The 17,055-nt window shown below is 39.0% G+C and overlaps 1 protein-coding gene across 4 annotated transcripts in view; it reads right to left on the bottom strand.

Moving 5' to 3' along the window:
• Positions 1–17,055, bottom strand: part of FRG1 (FSHD region gene 1) — a 164,778-nt gene that overhangs the window by 10,855 nt on the left and 136,868 nt on the right. For all 4 annotated transcript variants that reach the window (XR_016547300.1, XR_016547299.1, XR_016547301.1 and 1 more), the window contains exon 9: positions 15,406–15,463. Coding sequence is in view for 1 of the 4 variants with exons in the window: in XM_090379898.1 (XP_090236024.1) it covers positions 15,427–15,463 (37 nt within the window). In the remaining 3 variants the exon portion in view is untranslated. The remainder of the gene's footprint in view (positions 1–15,405; positions 15,464–17,055) is intronic.

Genomic DNA, 17,055 nt, shown 5'->3' with positions numbered 1-17,055 from the left:
TTTTCCTTATAATCCAAGTTTCAGATCCATATCTCACAATTGGTATGTAACAGGTCTGATATACAACCTTATTACACATCAGTGGTATGTTTCAGATAACATCTATTGTCTGCTTAAAGAAATTCCTGCCTGCTTATATCCTACATATTTCTTCATCAATCAGTTCAGTCTTTGTAATGGTGCTTCCTAGATATTTGAAGTTGTTAACCATTCTGAGCTCTTTCCCTACCATTGTAATGTATCTGTCAGGCTTACCACTCCTCTTTAGAACCATTACTTCACTCTTCTCCTGACTGAAAACCATTCCAAATTCATTGGCCATACTAGCCCACATATCACTTGCCATTGCATGTGTTTCCTGCTCTCTCTCTCTCTCCCCCCCCCCATATGCAGAGGTCATCTGTGCAGAGCATGACTTTAATCTGGTCTTGTCCAAATTGTTTACCCTCTACATTGCACATCATTCATGACAGCTATAAACAGTAGCGGTGACAGGAAGCCTCCTTGACTCAAATGTGATGTTATTTCAAAGCTCTCCAACCCATTACTGTTCTTACTTTGCTCACTGTATTGGTGTACATATAATTTAATTCTCTCTACAAGACGTTCCTCTATTTCCAAGTTTCTCAAAACCTCCCACATGTTCTCTCTCTTCATGGCATAAAATACTTCCTTTATATCCAAAAATGCTATCCATAATTCCTTGTGTTCATAACATTTTTCCATCAGTTGCTTGATGCATAAAATTAGATCCACCATCGATCTTCCAGGCCTAAAGCCATGCTGTTCCTTGGCCATCCTATTTTCAATCATTCCTCTTATTTTCCACTCTAACCCTCTCTCTCGTACAGCTTACTGACATGTGATGCCTCTATAATTTGAACAACGGATAATCAAACTTTCTTTCCAGTTCTTTGGCACCTGTCTTCCATCCCAGATCTTGCGGAACAGTCTGTATGTCCGTGCTATTCCTGCCTCACCTGTAGCCTTCAGCATCTCTCCGTTTATCTCATCTATACCAGCACACTTACCTATCTTGATGTATTTCCATGCCTGCACTACATCAAGTCTGTCTGGTCTCTCTCAATATCTTCTCTTTCATCCCCTCTTTTATGATCCTGGCTTTGTCCCTTTTGCTGGCTGTCTTGCACGTTCAACAGATTTTCAAAATACTTCCATGTTTCTCTTCATCCTTGATTATTAGGTCTTTCTCATCCATCAAGTATTTGCTCCGCTCACCATCTGTTCTCCTATTCCTCACCATACCACACAGCATCTTTTTATTATCATCGATATCTTGTCATAGAGTTTCGCTCCATTCTTCCAACCACAGTCTTCTCTCCTCGTTGACTATCCACTTGGCCTCTCTCTCTTCAGAGTTTTATATCTCTCTTTATTCTCATACCTGCTCTGTCAGTCCTACTATGCAGTCTTTGAATGCTTTCCATGCTGTTCACCACTGTCTTAGGTACAACCTTCCTGAACTCTTCTCTGAACATTGCTCCTTTTTGCTCTTCTTTCAACTTCCACACATGCAGTTTTCTCTCTCTCTTGTTATTTGGATCCTCTTCAAGGAATCTTAAAACAACAACTAACCTGTGATCACTACCCAGGGAGACACTTGGAATGACCTTTGACATCCACTAGTCTTGTGTTATCCACAAGTATACAATCAAGGAGGGATTTCTGTTAACCGTCCCAACCGTATCTTGTCACTTTGCAGCTCTCTCTTCTTGAGCCAAGTGTTCCTGTGACCAAACTGTTTCATAAACAGAAATCCAACAGCCTGTCACCATCATCATTACTAGGTCCCCAACCATGCCGACCTATAACGAATTTTAGTCTGTCTCTCTACTCCGACTTTTGGGTTCAGGTCATCCATGATGACTACATCTCCACCAGTGACATTCACTTCAAGCTTGTCCTCAAACTCCAGCTTCTCCATTTCTTCACAACCGGTTTGTGGTGCATAGCATTGTACTATATTTTTTTATTTCAATGTTTTGCTGTCATTCATTTAATTGACATGAGTCTGCCACTAATATTTCGCCTCCAGTAGCCTTTCCTTAATCCTGTGATCTATAATGATTGCTACACCCTTCTTGCTACATCACCCCCAGCCCCTGGTCCACACACTCCTCAATTTTTCCTGACGGTGTCATTATAGTGAGTGTGGCTATTTTAATATATGTCATCATTAGGCTTGCGGTCGTCACAGCTCCCACCAATAAGACCAGGTGTGTTACGTCTGGGCTTATTACTTTTGGGGCTTCTTTTTCTGTTGAAGGCAATAAATTTAAAGCTGCTGATCTGCCAAATGTATGTCTTGATATTCCCTGCTCCCAGATTCAAATAACCCTTCAACTGTCATCTATTGAAAAGATGGAAATTAATAAACAATTTTATGCAATTTATGCCGATTTGCTAGTCACCACTAAACAAGCAGATGGCACAGCTGTAGTTCTTTTATCTCGTGAAGGATAAATCCAAATGCCTCACTCAGTAGAATTACGGTGACCTTGAAATTTACAAAAATTAATAACAGCAACAAATGAATATTTTAAAATACAAATTGATATCCTGAAAACCTCTACAGCAAAGCTATCAAATAGATCCACTGTTCTGTTCAGAAGTCCCAATGACTGATCATAGTTCCTTAAAAATTTATCGACCTTGAAGTTTCCTATGCTTTTCTATATTCAAGGTAATAATAGTATATGATACGATTTGGAAAAACGTTTGCAGTCGAAAAATAAAACCACCCTTAGCTCCCCAATCTTGTCCTGCTCACCAACTTCTTTTTTTACCTAAAACAACTTCTTTCTGAGCAACACTACCTAAAACCTTTATTAATCAACTTTATAGCAGCACAAATTTACAGATGGTACCACTAGCGCCACTGTCACTTTTTTACACCTTCTCGTTTGTCCCTTCCTAAGAAGGGTGATAAATCCCTTCCTTCCAATTATCATGCCATTGCACTACTCTTTCTATAGTAATGAAGAAATCCATTAACTGCCAACTCCTAAACTATCTAGAAACTTTCCATCTGATGAATGATTTGCCAGTATGTATATTTTAGCAATAAATAGACTCATACACCAACCATGCAAATATAGTATTTTACTGTAATTAAAATATTTACAAATAAAATAAAAATTTACAAAAACTGCTATTATATTAAATTAAATTACGTACATTGTAAAAAACATTAAAATTATGATGAAATCCTTGCAAAAATACACTAAAATAAACCGGATTAAAAGCGATAAAAACAATAAAAACCTGGAGCTTTCTGAAGCATCGGCTTCCTTCCTCAGCAGTAACAAAACTTCCTGAGGCACGTTCTTATATAACAGGCTCACGGTACTTATACACGTGGTTCAGTCAGCGCATGGTCTGAACTGGAAGCGGAAACAGCTCGGGAACGTGTCGAGCAAAACCGTTCATCTGTACTTAGGATGATAGTTTCAAACAGAGGATGCATATACATACCTCTGTCCCTATTCATAATATTGTGGTCGGATGAACAGATTCATAGGCTCTCGGGCCATTTACGGTTCCAGAACCCATGCGCTCGATCCACAATAGCCGCATCCTTATATTTATTGCTAAAATATGAATTTGCCCAATCTCAGAGGCTTTTTTCAGGATACTGCCAGTACGCATTTTGGCTCTCTTGGTCAACCGTTTTATTTACTGCATTACATTACCAATCTATGAAAAAATTCTTCACTGCAAGCATTTGGTGAAACTCAAGCAGTTGTTCTTGACATTTCAACAGCTGATCATGAGTGGCATAGAAGTCTTCTAAATAAGCTTCCATCTTATGGTTTGCCAACTGCTTTTTGCAACTGGGTATCCAGTTTTTCTTTCTGACCACTCACTGCAGGTGATGGTAGATGGCACTCTGTCTTCTAATTTCTCCACTAATGCTGGTGTTCTGCAAGGTTCAGTTCTTCCTCTTTTCCTCTTGTATATTAATGACCTTCTTCCACTCACTTGAAGTCCTATCCATAGTTTTGCTGAGATAGCACACCTTCCAGTTTGAGAAACCTTGCACTGCACAAACAGCTTCAATTCTTGAATATCCACTAACAATTCCTTAAATACTGATCTCCAAGTAATTCTGCAGTGGAATAAAGATAACTTAATTAATTTAAATCGTTCTAAAACTCAGATCTGTCTTATATCTTGCAAAAAAGATTCTTGTGCTCCTATCCTTATCTTTGACAACACTCAGAATTCTAGACAAGATCAGATATCTCTAAGGATTATCCTGACTTCTGATCTCACTCTCTTGGCAAAAGTGCATCACAAATATTGCTTCTTCTGTATTCGGTTTTCTTTTTCACTCTCAGTATTGCTTTCCTTCTAAACAGCTACTCACTCTGTACAAATCTCAAATCTACTCTACCTTGAAATACTGTTTCCACATCTGAGGCAGTGCCCCCATAACCTAGCCTCTGGTGGCACAGTGGTGTAATTTCATTGATGATGAAACGTCAGTGCAATATCACAAACTTTTTCAATAGTAAGCCAAAGCAACGAAAAAGACAATGAAATTCAGGTAAATGTAAACTTAAATAATTCTGATAAAACAATTAGATATGTCGCATCTACATCAGAAGTAACAAATCAAGAAAAATGCGCAAGTTTAAATATTGAAAATCATTTGTCAATCTGGTCAAAAAAAACAACAAAGTTTTCCTGACCAAATTATCAAAGTCCCAAGACAGCTGTACAATTATTCAACGAATCTAAAAAAAACAAATTAGCTGTTTCAAAAAAAAAGATGAACATTTGTCATCAACAATTAAGATTTAACATAGTCTACAGTCTAGCAAAACGTAACTGACCAATAATAGACATACTGAAGAGAAATACGGCTTAGATGTAGGAATTTCTTTACACTCGAGATAAACTGCAATCCACAATAAAAAAACACAAATCTACAGAATTAAGGAGTCGGGTTCTCAGGCTTCTAGACTCCAATCAAAAGAGGGCAGTGAAGTTAATTAATAACCTATCTCTAACAAAGTTTGTCCACTGTCTTGCAGACATTCCTGTCTCTGCAGCATGCCTTTTCTATAGATACTTCCATGGGCACTGTTCTTCTAAGTCAACTTCTATAATTCCCACTCTCTCACATGTCACACTCCCATACGTCAGCCAGTCAGCATTTACTGTCCAACTTCAAACTCCCAGAACCAACTTTTCTTCAACATTTATCCATTCAACTTCCATTTCCTGGAACAACTTCCCTTGCATACGTATTTCCTAAAAATTTACAATCTACAGAAATTCAAGTCTTGTGTCAACAATTATCTTCTTAACCTTCAACCCATGTACGGTACTAAGTACTATAAGTTCTAATACCTCTGGTGCTTGAGGTTTCGTTAAAAAAAAAAAAAAAAAAAAAAAAAAAAAGAGAGAGAGAGAGAGAAAAAAGATCAAAGGTATACTTCAACCAGAATTAAAGAACTCGAACTTTTTTTCAGAAAATAAAAAGTACACTTAAGGACACCATGGCTGCAGGGTTAAAGATTTCCTTCCCCCCCCCCACTCTCACATCATTAAAATGGTAACAATATAAGAAAAATAAAGGATGACACTGGTGCCAAAAAAAAAAAAAAAAAAGAAGATTACTTAAAGAAGCAAGTTGTGTAATTTCTAGTTTTCCAACAGAAAGTGAAGATCACTGGAAATTATATAAGGATATTTATATTTTCTATTTTCCACATTCCGCTTAATATTAAATAAATTTTCTGTTTATACTCCAGCACGGCAACCAAGTCAGTAGAGTTTACAATAAATCGTCAATACAGATATTTATTGTATTTGTCCTTGATATTTATGTACAGATAGTTATCGTATTTCTCCATTTATCGTATAGGTCCTTGAGGTTGTCACAGACATTCTCTCAGATATGCCAGACAAGCTGTACTTGCTACCTGGGAGTCTAAAACGCTGATGGAACTGATATTCGGGTGACACTCAAGTCAACTGGACCCAATTTCGGCGAAGTCCGGATGGTCTTTGACAGCCAAATCCTCTGCTTGCACCTTCACGATGGTGGAACTGTTAGTAATCCTAGGTATAACCTCCATGCACAAGTACATGGTGGATGACCACCCAGGTGTGAACCAACGTAAGCAGGGGTCGAGGTGTGGCATCCTCACCACGTGAAGGAACGCCGCCCCTCTATGTTACCAGGCAGTACTAGGTGGTAGATGACTCTTATCTACCGTTGAAATACCACCACTTTGCTTATTGGCGGCTTGAAGTGGTGGAACCCATGTTTACTCTATAGAGCTAAGTTCCAGTCAACACTTCCCTATCTCTTCCATCATGCAGTATGATTGATGACTTTTGAGGTTATGATGAACATCGTGGCAAGATCCAATATTCCTTACATTTCGAGGGTACAGCTCTAAAACGGTGTTCGCAGGCCGGCTGCTAGTTAGTACACTGGACCGAACCTATTGGTAACTCTCTAGTAGGCTTCCAGATCAGCTAGTGTATAATCTTGCTACCTCTACTCTGCCAGATAGTGACCGGATGGAGTCCAAGTAGTGTGTATGCGGGAAGCATTGTCAAGGCCACGTTATGTCAAGGATCTGGGTATATTCTTACCACGTGTAAGCCATATCCAAAAATTTCATTACTTCATACAGCATGTCCCACCCACATTTTCTTACTATTGAATACACCATGAATTGTCAAACTAATAGAGCAAGCTGATCCGCGAAAAGATCTAAACCTCCTAAGCAGTTCCTAATTCATTTCACAAATATACGTGGTCTCAATTCCAATCTCAACGATGTCCATTTCCACTTGCAGTCTGCCAAATCCCATGTACTTTTTCTGACAGAACCTCAGTTATTGGTTGATTCAGATGCCCAAATTATTTGCTGTACGATTCCTTTCACCTCAAAGGTGGTACTTGTGCATGTCCATTCTGATATTCGCTGTCAGAGACTTGGCAATTTGGAATCTCCTCTCTTTGATCTTCTCTGGCTTAAAATCTCTTTACCTCCTTGTGTCAAATTCATCTGTTGTCTCTACCATTCTCCCAACTCCACTAATCACTTGGAGCTCTTTGATTTCCTCTCTTTGCAACTTGACTTTCTCCAGTCCAACTTCCCTAACAGTGAGATAATTTTGCTTGGTGATTTTAATGTTCACAACTCTAGCTGGCTTCCGTTTTCTAGTCACACCAACCCAGCAGGTCAAGATGCTGAGGCTTTTGCAATTACTAATGACCTAGAACAGAGTGTTCATTTACCTACAAGAATACCGGACAATCCTAATCATACAGCCAATACGCTTGATATTTTTCTCACAAATAACCCTTCTAAGTACACGGTCAAAGTGAGAGGTCCTTTAGACACCTCAGATCACAACTTGGTGATTCTCTCTTCTCCAATGGAACCTTTATCTCATGGCTATTCCCAACCTCGTGTTGTTTGGCATTACAAGAATGCAAAATGGGATGACCTGCGAGACTTCTTTTATTCTTTTCCTTGGTCGGATTATTGTTTCAAAACTTCTGATGTCGACGTTTGTTCAGATCGTGTCAGTGAAATTATTCTTGCAGGAATGGAATCCTTTATCCCACACTCCACTTTAAAATCTCTCCTTTATCTAAACCTTGGTTTTCCAATAAATGTTCTAAGGCTGTTCAAGAGAAGAATGTTGCATATTGTAATTGGCTTGTTTCAAATTCTTTGGTTTCATTTTCTGCCTACACCAAAGCTCGCAACAATTGTAAAGCAGTTATTAATCAGCCCAAACTAGAGTTTGAACAGGCTAAGAGTAGAAAACTTGCTTCTTGCCCTAATGGTAGCCAAGCATTCTGGTCTCTTGCCAAAGCTATTAGCCGCAACTTTTGCCCATCTCTGCTGACACCTCTGTCCAAACCAGATGGTTCTGTTGTCACTTCAGCCAAGGATAAAGCTGACCCGCTAGCATCCCATTTCTCTTCCAGCTCATGTATTAATGAGCTTGGTAAAACACTTCCCACCAATGCCTCCTGTGGTCTTCCGTCAAAAGGATATCAGAAGGATTTTGATGAATCTTGATGCTAAGAAAGCTTCAGGTCCTGATGGTATTTCTCCACTTGTTCTTAAAACCTGTGCTCCTGAACTTACTCCTATTCTTTGCCGCCTTTTTTCACTTTCTTATTCCAAAGGTGTTTTTTCTTCTGCTTGGAAATTTGCTCATATCCAGCCAGATCCTAAAAAGGGTGACAAATCCCTCCCATCCAATTATCGTCCCATTGCAATTACTTCTACTCTTTCTAAAGTAATGGAGAAATCAATTAACTGCCAACTCTTAAACTACCTAGAAACTTTCCGTCTGATCAACGATCACCAGTATGGATTCCATCAGTGTCGATCCACTGGTGATATTCTGGCTTATGTTACCCACTTATGGACTAATTCAATGGAAAAGTTCGGTGAAACACAAGTAGTTGCTCTTGACATCTCAAAGGCTTTTGATCGTGTTTGGCATAAAGGTCTTCTAAACAAGCTTCCATCTTATGGTTTGCCAACTGTTTTTAGTAATTGATTATCCAGTTTTCTCTCTGATCACTCACTGAGGGTGATGGTAGATGGCTCTCCGTCTTCTAACTTCTCCACTAATGCCGGTGTCCCCCAAGGTTCAGTTCTTTCCCCGGCTCTTTTCCTCTTGTATATCAATGAACTTCTTCCAATGACTGGAAATCCTATCCACAGTTTTGCCGATGATAGCACATTGCATTCCACTTTCCATTTTGAGAAACCTTGTCCTGCTCAATCAGCTTCAACTTCTCGAAAATCTGCTACCAATTCCTTAAATGCTGATCTTCAGGTAATTCTCCAGTGGGCAAAGACAACTTAGTTGATTTCAACCCTTCTAAAACTCAGTCTTGTCTTATATCTCGCAAAAAGGATTCTTCTGCTCCTATGCTTATCTTTAGTGACACTCCAATTTCTAGGCAAAATAATATATCTCTTTTGGTGATTACCCTCACTTCTAATCTCTCTTGGCACAAGCACATTACAAATATTGCTTCCTCTGCATCTAAAAAACTTGGTTTTCTCTTTCGCTCTCGGCGTTACTTTTCTTCCAAACAGCTGCTCACTCTGTATAAATCGCAAATCCGCCCTGCCATGGAATATTGTTCCCACATCTGGGGTGGTGCCCCCAAAACCTCTCTCAGGCTTCTTGATTCCATTCAGAAGAGGGCAGTTAGGTTAATTAATGATTCGTCTCTAACAGTCTCTCCACTCGCTGTCTCATAGACGTACTGTTTCTGCTGCATGCCTCTTCTACAGATATTTCCATGGGCACTGTTCTTCTGAATTGGCTTCTATAATTCCCGCTCTCTCTTTCAAAACAGTCCAAACACGTGCCGCCACCAGCCATTTACTGTCCAACTTCAAACCCACAGAACCAACTTTTCATCTTCCTCATTTATTCATTCAACTGCCGTTTTCTGGAACAACCTTCCTTCATACGTATTTCCTGAAAATTACAATCTACAGAAGTTCAAGTCCAATGTCAACAAATATCTTCTTTCGTCTTCTCAACCTCCAACCCAAGCATGGTACTAAGTACTATAGGTTCTAATACCTCTCGTGTTTGGGGTTCACATAAAAAAAAAAAAATTAGTAGTCACGGCTTGAACCTCCGGTCACTCAAGGAATGTGTGCTATGCACTCTCGCTCCTGACCACTCGGCTATGTCAAGCCTGCATTTTGAGATAGAAGGGAAAACATCTTAAATCCGGAAAACTAATAATATCTAACCATATCTTATAGGTACAATATTTTATAAAATATATCAATAGTTGAATAGTACTGTGCAAAATTAAATTTACACAAAAATTATGACACACACCTAATAGGATATTATTCTAATCATATCTTACCGGGCGCAAAAGTTACTGTGGCTATATTGCACCATTCAAATTGCTTTGCATGATACCAGATTTAGACATTTTTTCCCCAAGTTGCTCTAAAAATGCTCTCTTGATTTCCAGATATTATTTTTTAATGAGTAACTTTGCCTGTCTTTGTGTAGCTCTCTTTTCTTTGTTCTACATTGTTATTGTTATTTGGTTTTTAGGAGCATTAGCAACTAAGGCCATATTGCTATGGGGATATGCAGTGGTCATCCCCTGACCTTTCCGAATCCTGCGTATTTGGTGGTCACGGGCTCGAACCCCGGTCTAATCAAGAAGTGTGTGCTGCGCAGCCGCTCCTGCTCACCTGGCTCCGGAGGCGCCCTTTGTTCTGCATTATATTTGTTTATAAACATTTGTCAACTTTAGATAGTTACAGTGGCATGACCTGATTATTGACATTAAACCTAATATGTCAAGAATACTGGAAACAGTAATGGGCCCATTACTTAATCCCAGTATTCCACTAATAACATTATTCCAAAAAGAAAAATGCTCATATCAGGAGCTATCACCCCCACCTCGAAACTATCTCCTTAGCCACAGCAGTGACTTGCCCTTAATGCTACACTGCTCCAATTTGTACAGCAATCTTTCACGAAAAGTATCAAAATTATTTTGTGCATTCAGTTTCCTCTGGTACTGCATAACATTATCCAATCAGATTGGTCAGGCAAGATTGATACATGCCGAGCTTTTATTTAATTTCTGAAAATGTTGAGTTTTTGAATTCTATTAATACAGTGCCAATATATCATTTTTCTTAAAAGATTTCAGTACTTATTAGATGTGCTTTTTAAGTTTTAATAAAAATTTAAAAACATGATGTGTAAAACACATAGCATGTTTTAATAGAATAATTCTGCTGAAAACTGCAAAAAAGAAAAGTTTCAGTCATGAAACATCATTCTCTTCCATTTTCCAGTTTAAAAAACTGCTAAATGTACAAAATTTCAAGCATATACAATAATATTAAATGTACAATACAAAAAATCCCAATGCCGCAGCAGCCATTCATTTACAAAAGTCAAGCCTTGTCTGACAAATTTGTTTAATTACTGATAAAGTCAAACATTTAATGCAAGAAACAATTATGACATTGTATACCTAAATTTTGGGAAGGCTCAAACTGCCTCACAATATAGTTGAGACAGGCTGGCAAAGTTCAATGCAAAACTGGATAGTTACTTTTTGAATGATGGGAAAATTAGTTGTTTGGGGGGGCTGATGTAGAATAAATTTATTTCCTTGCATCATTTTGCCTCAAAGCAGCATGGATGCTGCCAATGCTGTTCTGCATGATTCAATAACCACAAAACATCCAGCCTGCAGCAGTAGCTTATTAACGTAAGCAGCCAACAAAGAGTGAAGAGACTCATGCAGTCTAATATAGAAGCCACAATTTCTCAATTGCAGGGCAGTACAATGGTGATGTGCAAAGGGGTCACACAGACCACAATGTAAGTAGACAAATAATGAATCATTTCCTCCACAAATGATAATAAAACACCCTAACAATGACTCCTCCAAATTAAAAGATAAAAAAGAGAATATGTCAATAGGATTATCCAACTTTTCCCATCCACTCCCAGTCAAATCTTCATGTGAGCAAGTTATCCCCATTTCTGATTTTTGGAAAATGCAGCAAGACCAACCAAAACAAATTTTTTTACAGTGGACTTTTAATTTATGAGCCAATATTCTGATTGTACAAACTTTTACAAAACTTCATAAAATACAGTAAAACTTGGTTAAAGCAACATCAGAAATAACAATTTGGGTGTAGTGTCACAATAAATCAGTTAAGAAAAATCTCTATATAGATTGGGTTATTTTACCTTTGTTACACCACCATTCTAAAACTGCGCATCTGAGCTATAACATTGAATTTTCCAGCAAAGACACCTGGAATATGTTGATCATTTTTACAGTCATCTTCTGCACCTTGCAAATTCTTAACATGGATTTTACTATTTATTTTACTATAAAAGAAGCAGTAAGCATTGGCAGACCATAAAACCTACAGGCATAGGTAACAATATGATACACTCTTAATTTTTTTGGGAAAAGTTATGGTGAAGCAAAAGATGTGAACAAGCAGTGGTTAAATTCAATATGGCCCAAAGAATATGAAAGATAAAGACATTTTTACTGCAGTTAAGTTAGGACTTTTTTTTTTTAAGCTAACTCCCGACAGAACAATAAAATTAAAGGGTAAAAAGTACATTAGTAATAAACTACAGTAGATCCACAGTCCTTGTCTGTGGTAATTTGAATGGGAAAATCAAAAAAATTTCACTGTTTCAAAAACAGTGTGACCTGTTTGATATAGCATGAATTAAAAAAAAAAAAAAAGGCTTGGACAACATCAGCCTTGTTTGAATTTTAGCTGCTTCACAGGGATCGCAAGTTATGGAAAGATGATCAAAAAATTCTCCTTTCGAACAAAAAGTATTAGTAGCAGTGGCAAATGATTATGAGCTGTGGAACAAGGAGTAATACAGTTTCAAACCTCATTTTTGAAAATTCATTTTGCTTAAAATGACTGCTTGTTTTTAAAGAAGAAAAAAACTTTTATAGTAAAAAAATGAATGTGTGGGAAGATGTGCAAGTGCCAGTAATTCAACAGAAGACAACATGGTTATGTGCTCTCACACTGTGGTGTCACAAGTCTACTGTGACTTGCTCAACATCAGTCAAACAACCAGCCAAAGGTCACACGAGGGACAGCCCTGTGTGGCTGATGCCCACAGTGAGTGTCATGTTTTTTTGTCTCATAACACAGCACAGTGGTCCACCTAGTAAAACATAGGACTAACAAGACCAATATCCACAGGGACTATATACTGGGCATTAGCTCATATAGGCTATGGCAGTCTATGGCCATCATGAGTACCCATGTTCACTGCGAGATATGAAAAACTTGCCTTGCGTGAGCACATCAGCACAGACCACCATGTGAAAATGGTCACCTGATCTAGTGAATCCTGTATCCAATTGTATTGTGCTAATGGGCATACCTACATTTGGAGAAATACAACATGAGCCCATGGCACCTGCATGCACTGTTGGTGTTCAGCAGGCTAGAGGTAGTCGTTCGTGGGAACACCTACTTTTCTATCATTGCCAACCAAGTACACCTATTCATGATGACAGAGCATCCAGCAACTCTGGAAAATATCACCAAGACAATGTGCCATACCATACCATAAGGTCTGGAAGGTAACAGGATGAAAATTAATTCCCCCATTCTTGTATAGCCACCCAATTCATCTGATTTCAACCCAATTGAGCAGGTTTGGGACCTACTGGGAAAGGACATTCAATGCTACAACCATTCACCTGACAATGAGTGGGCATTACTGTGCAATGCATGGGTAACTACCACAGGACACCCTGCAACACTATGTGGAGTCCAGTGTGTATTATGGGCAAAAAGGTAGCCTCACAAGGTATTAGGTAGATGTTGCTAATGGAAATCCAATTCACTGTATATGCAATTTGTGTTAATTAAATTTCTACAAATTCAATGTAATTTTTAAAAAATGACAACCTATTATAACATCACTCAGTTATAATTTCAAGAATACTGCAGTTTTCCCAGTCAATGATGCTTGTAGAACTGCACTCTACACCAGCATTTCCCAACCTGTTGCTTGCCAGTACCACGAGAAAAGCTGGTACTAGTGACGAAAGACAAGTTGAGAAACACAGACCCCCAAGTGGTCTGTGTAACATCATTGCTAACCAGGTACACCCTTTCATGGCAATGGTCTTCCCCTCTGGCAGTGCCGTCTTTCGGCAGGATAATGCGCCATGCCACATGCCCGTATTATTCGAAACTGTTTCGTGAAACATGAGTAAGACTTCCAGGTATTGCCCTAGCCTCAAAATTCCCCAGATATCAATCCCAGCGAGCATCTGTGATTTGTGTTGGAACAGCAACTCCAATTTGTGACATCTCAAACACAGACCTTACAGGAATTAAATGATCTGCTGGTTACGTGTTGGTTCCAGATGCCACAAAACACATTTAGAAATTTTGTGGTTAGAACCTACCGAAAGTGATCCGAGGAGGGGAAGCCCACAAACTGCCGGCGAGGTGTTGGATGACCACAGCTCATCGATGCTCGAGGTGAGCGAAGGCTCTCCCAGATGGTACGTGGCAACAGAAGGGTGACTGTGGTGCAACTCGCCAATAATTGGAATGCTGGCGATGGGAGTAATGTGTCACAACACACAGTACATCAAACCCTGCTGAAATATGGGGCTGCATAGCCACAGACCGCTCCAAGTGCCCATGCTAACCACAGTTCACTAGCGCCGGTGCCTACAATAGGCACGCGAGCATCGAAACTGGACCTTGAGTGATTGGAAGAGAGTCGTCTGGTCCGATGAATCACGTTTCCTGTTGCACCAAGTGGATGGCTGGGTACATGTGCGTTGTTTACCTGGGGAAGTGATGGTGCCTGGGTGCACCATGGAACAAAAACAAGCTGGTGGCAGCGGTGTTAAGTTTTTTAGCGATGTTCTGCTGGCATACCCTGGGTCCATTCATCCATGTGCTGGGCACTCTGACATCTACCACCTACCTAAACATCATTGCTGACCAGGTACACCCTTTCATGGCAATGGTCTTCCCCTCTGGCAGTGCCGTCTTTCGGCAGGATAATGTGCCATGCCACACCGCCCGTATTATTCGAAACTGTTTCGTGGAACATGAGGAAGACTTCCAGGTATTGCCCTAGCCTCGAAATTCCCCAGATATCAATCCCAGCGAGCATCTGTGATTTGTGTTGGAACAGCAACTCCAATTTGTGACATCTCAACCACAGACCTTACAGGAATTAAATGATCTGCTGGTTACGTGTTGGTTCCAGATACCACAAAACACATTTATAAATTTTGTAGTGTCCATGCCTCGGCGAGTACGAGCTGTTTTGGCTGCACGTTGAGGACCAACATCATATTAAGTAGGTGGTCATAACGTTTTGGCTCACTGGTGTATATACACAAAATTCCGTGGCTATCCACAAAAAGTTCCCTGCACAATAAGCACTAATGGATATCATTTCTGGATGCAGCATATGATTACAATCCTCACTACAAAACATCTATCACTGTTAAAATTACAAAAAGACCAGTCTAGGACATGATCAGTCTATTATCAAGGATCAGTCTATTATCAAGGTGTATGGGATCAGTTACCACTTCTTTTTTACAATAATTTATCTTTAAATATAGTTCTGTGCTGGGAAAAAGTTTACTCCAAACCACAAATGAAGTTATTCTAAAAAAAAAAAAAAAAAAAAAATGCAAGCCAGTGGAATAGTAGACAGACACAGGCAGTATCCCTAAACTTTTATTGCAAGTTGAAGACCTAATGTTTTTAAGTGATCCTTACATCAAAGTTGAGAGGGAGAAAAATTAAATATGAATACACAAATACTTACAAAACTTTGAAGAATTAGCAATCACTTGCAAAATTTATCAGACTTCATTTTCGATCTCCTATAAAAAAAAAAAAAAAAAAAGTTACAGATGCAAAAATGTGTTGTTTAAATCTAATTTTAAAAATATATAATATAAAATTACGAACTGTATTGTTGCAAAATTTTATTTGAAAATATGCATGCTTGTGCTCATTGCACTTTTATACAAATATTTTTAATTGTCCAGAAGTCTCTCCAAAAACAACCAATCTTTTAGCATTAACACTAGTAGAGGCATACGATGCAAGAAAGCAAGCTTATACATTATCAGCAAAAAAAAAAAAAAAAAAACACCCACCTTCCCATTTCATCCATCCATTCATTTTAAATGCTTGTCTAATTCTGCCTTGAATTTATTTAAGCTATTAACTTCCACAACAACAGATGGAAATTTATTCCAGCAATCAACTACCCGCTGGCTAAAGGCAAATTTCTGCACATCTATTCGACAACTGTCTTTCTGCAATTTCAGTTTATGCCCCCTCCCCAGGTTTGTAATCTGAGCAAGAGGAGGAATCCTATCAGCATTGAGCCTGCTCAATCCATTCAAAGCCTTATACACCTCAATCAGATCACCTCGCAGGTGCCTAGTCTCCAGATGCTGCAATTTGCAGAAATTAAGCCTTTCTTCATAAGAGCACCCCTCTGTTCCCCTCACCAGTCTTGTTGCCCTTCTCTATACTTGTTCTAGCAACTCTACATCCTTCCTAAAATTAGGCTTCCAGACCTGTACATAATACTCAAGGTGTGGCCTGACCATTGCCTTATACAAGGAAATAATCACTTTCATATCTCTGCTTGCAAAATTCCTGTATATCGTTGACAAAACCCCATGACCTACTCTGGCAGCCTGTCTGCACTGTTCAGAAATCTTCATAGCTGACTGCACAATTATTCCATAGTCTCTTTCATTCTCCACTACCCTGAGTGTGACACCACCCAGTTGGTATGTTACTCCGGGGTTACTGCTACCCATATGCAATACTTTGCATTTATCAATATCGATGTCAATATTTGCCACTTCTCAGCCCATCTTCCCAAATTTTCTAGATCCTGTTGCAGTAGCACACTGCCATTAACAACCCTGCCAACTTTGCATCATCTGCAAACTTCGACACTAAGCCTGATATACCTTCATCAAAATCATTGATAAATATACAAAACAACAATGGGTCCAACACTGAACCCTGGAGGACACCACTAATAACATTAGTCCACGAAGAGCTGTGTCCATCGATTACCACTCTCTGTGTAAATACTCTCTGTATCAATCTTAACAGCATACACTCTATTTACCAAAATATGTGGTATCCATCGATGTGTTTGGTTTTCCTGAAATCAAATGCATCAAAAGATGTCACTGCGGAACATTGCATATGTGCAGAATTTTGCAGAATGTGCTTCTCTCAGAAGCCATTTCATGAAAATAATACAGAAGCAAGTTGGCATAAATATATAGATATACACCGGTGTGCAAAACTTAAGGACCAACACTATTTCTAAAGGTTACAACCACAAAATCAAATGAAACAGCCTGTGGCAATTTGCATAACTGTGGCCATTCAGTAGAAAGCTGGTGCACATGCAAAAATTTGAAGTGTTGAGAGGACT

Source organism: Mastigoproctus giganteus, chromosome 8 (genome assembly GCF_048544385.1).
Source record: "Mastigoproctus giganteus isolate SK-2022 chromosome 8, ASM4854438v1, whole genome shotgun sequence".
NCBI classification, from domain to species: Eukaryota; Metazoa; Arthropoda; class Arachnida; order Uropygi; family Thelyphonidae; genus Mastigoproctus; species Mastigoproctus giganteus.
This window is presented reverse-complemented; position numbering and strand designations above follow the sequence as displayed.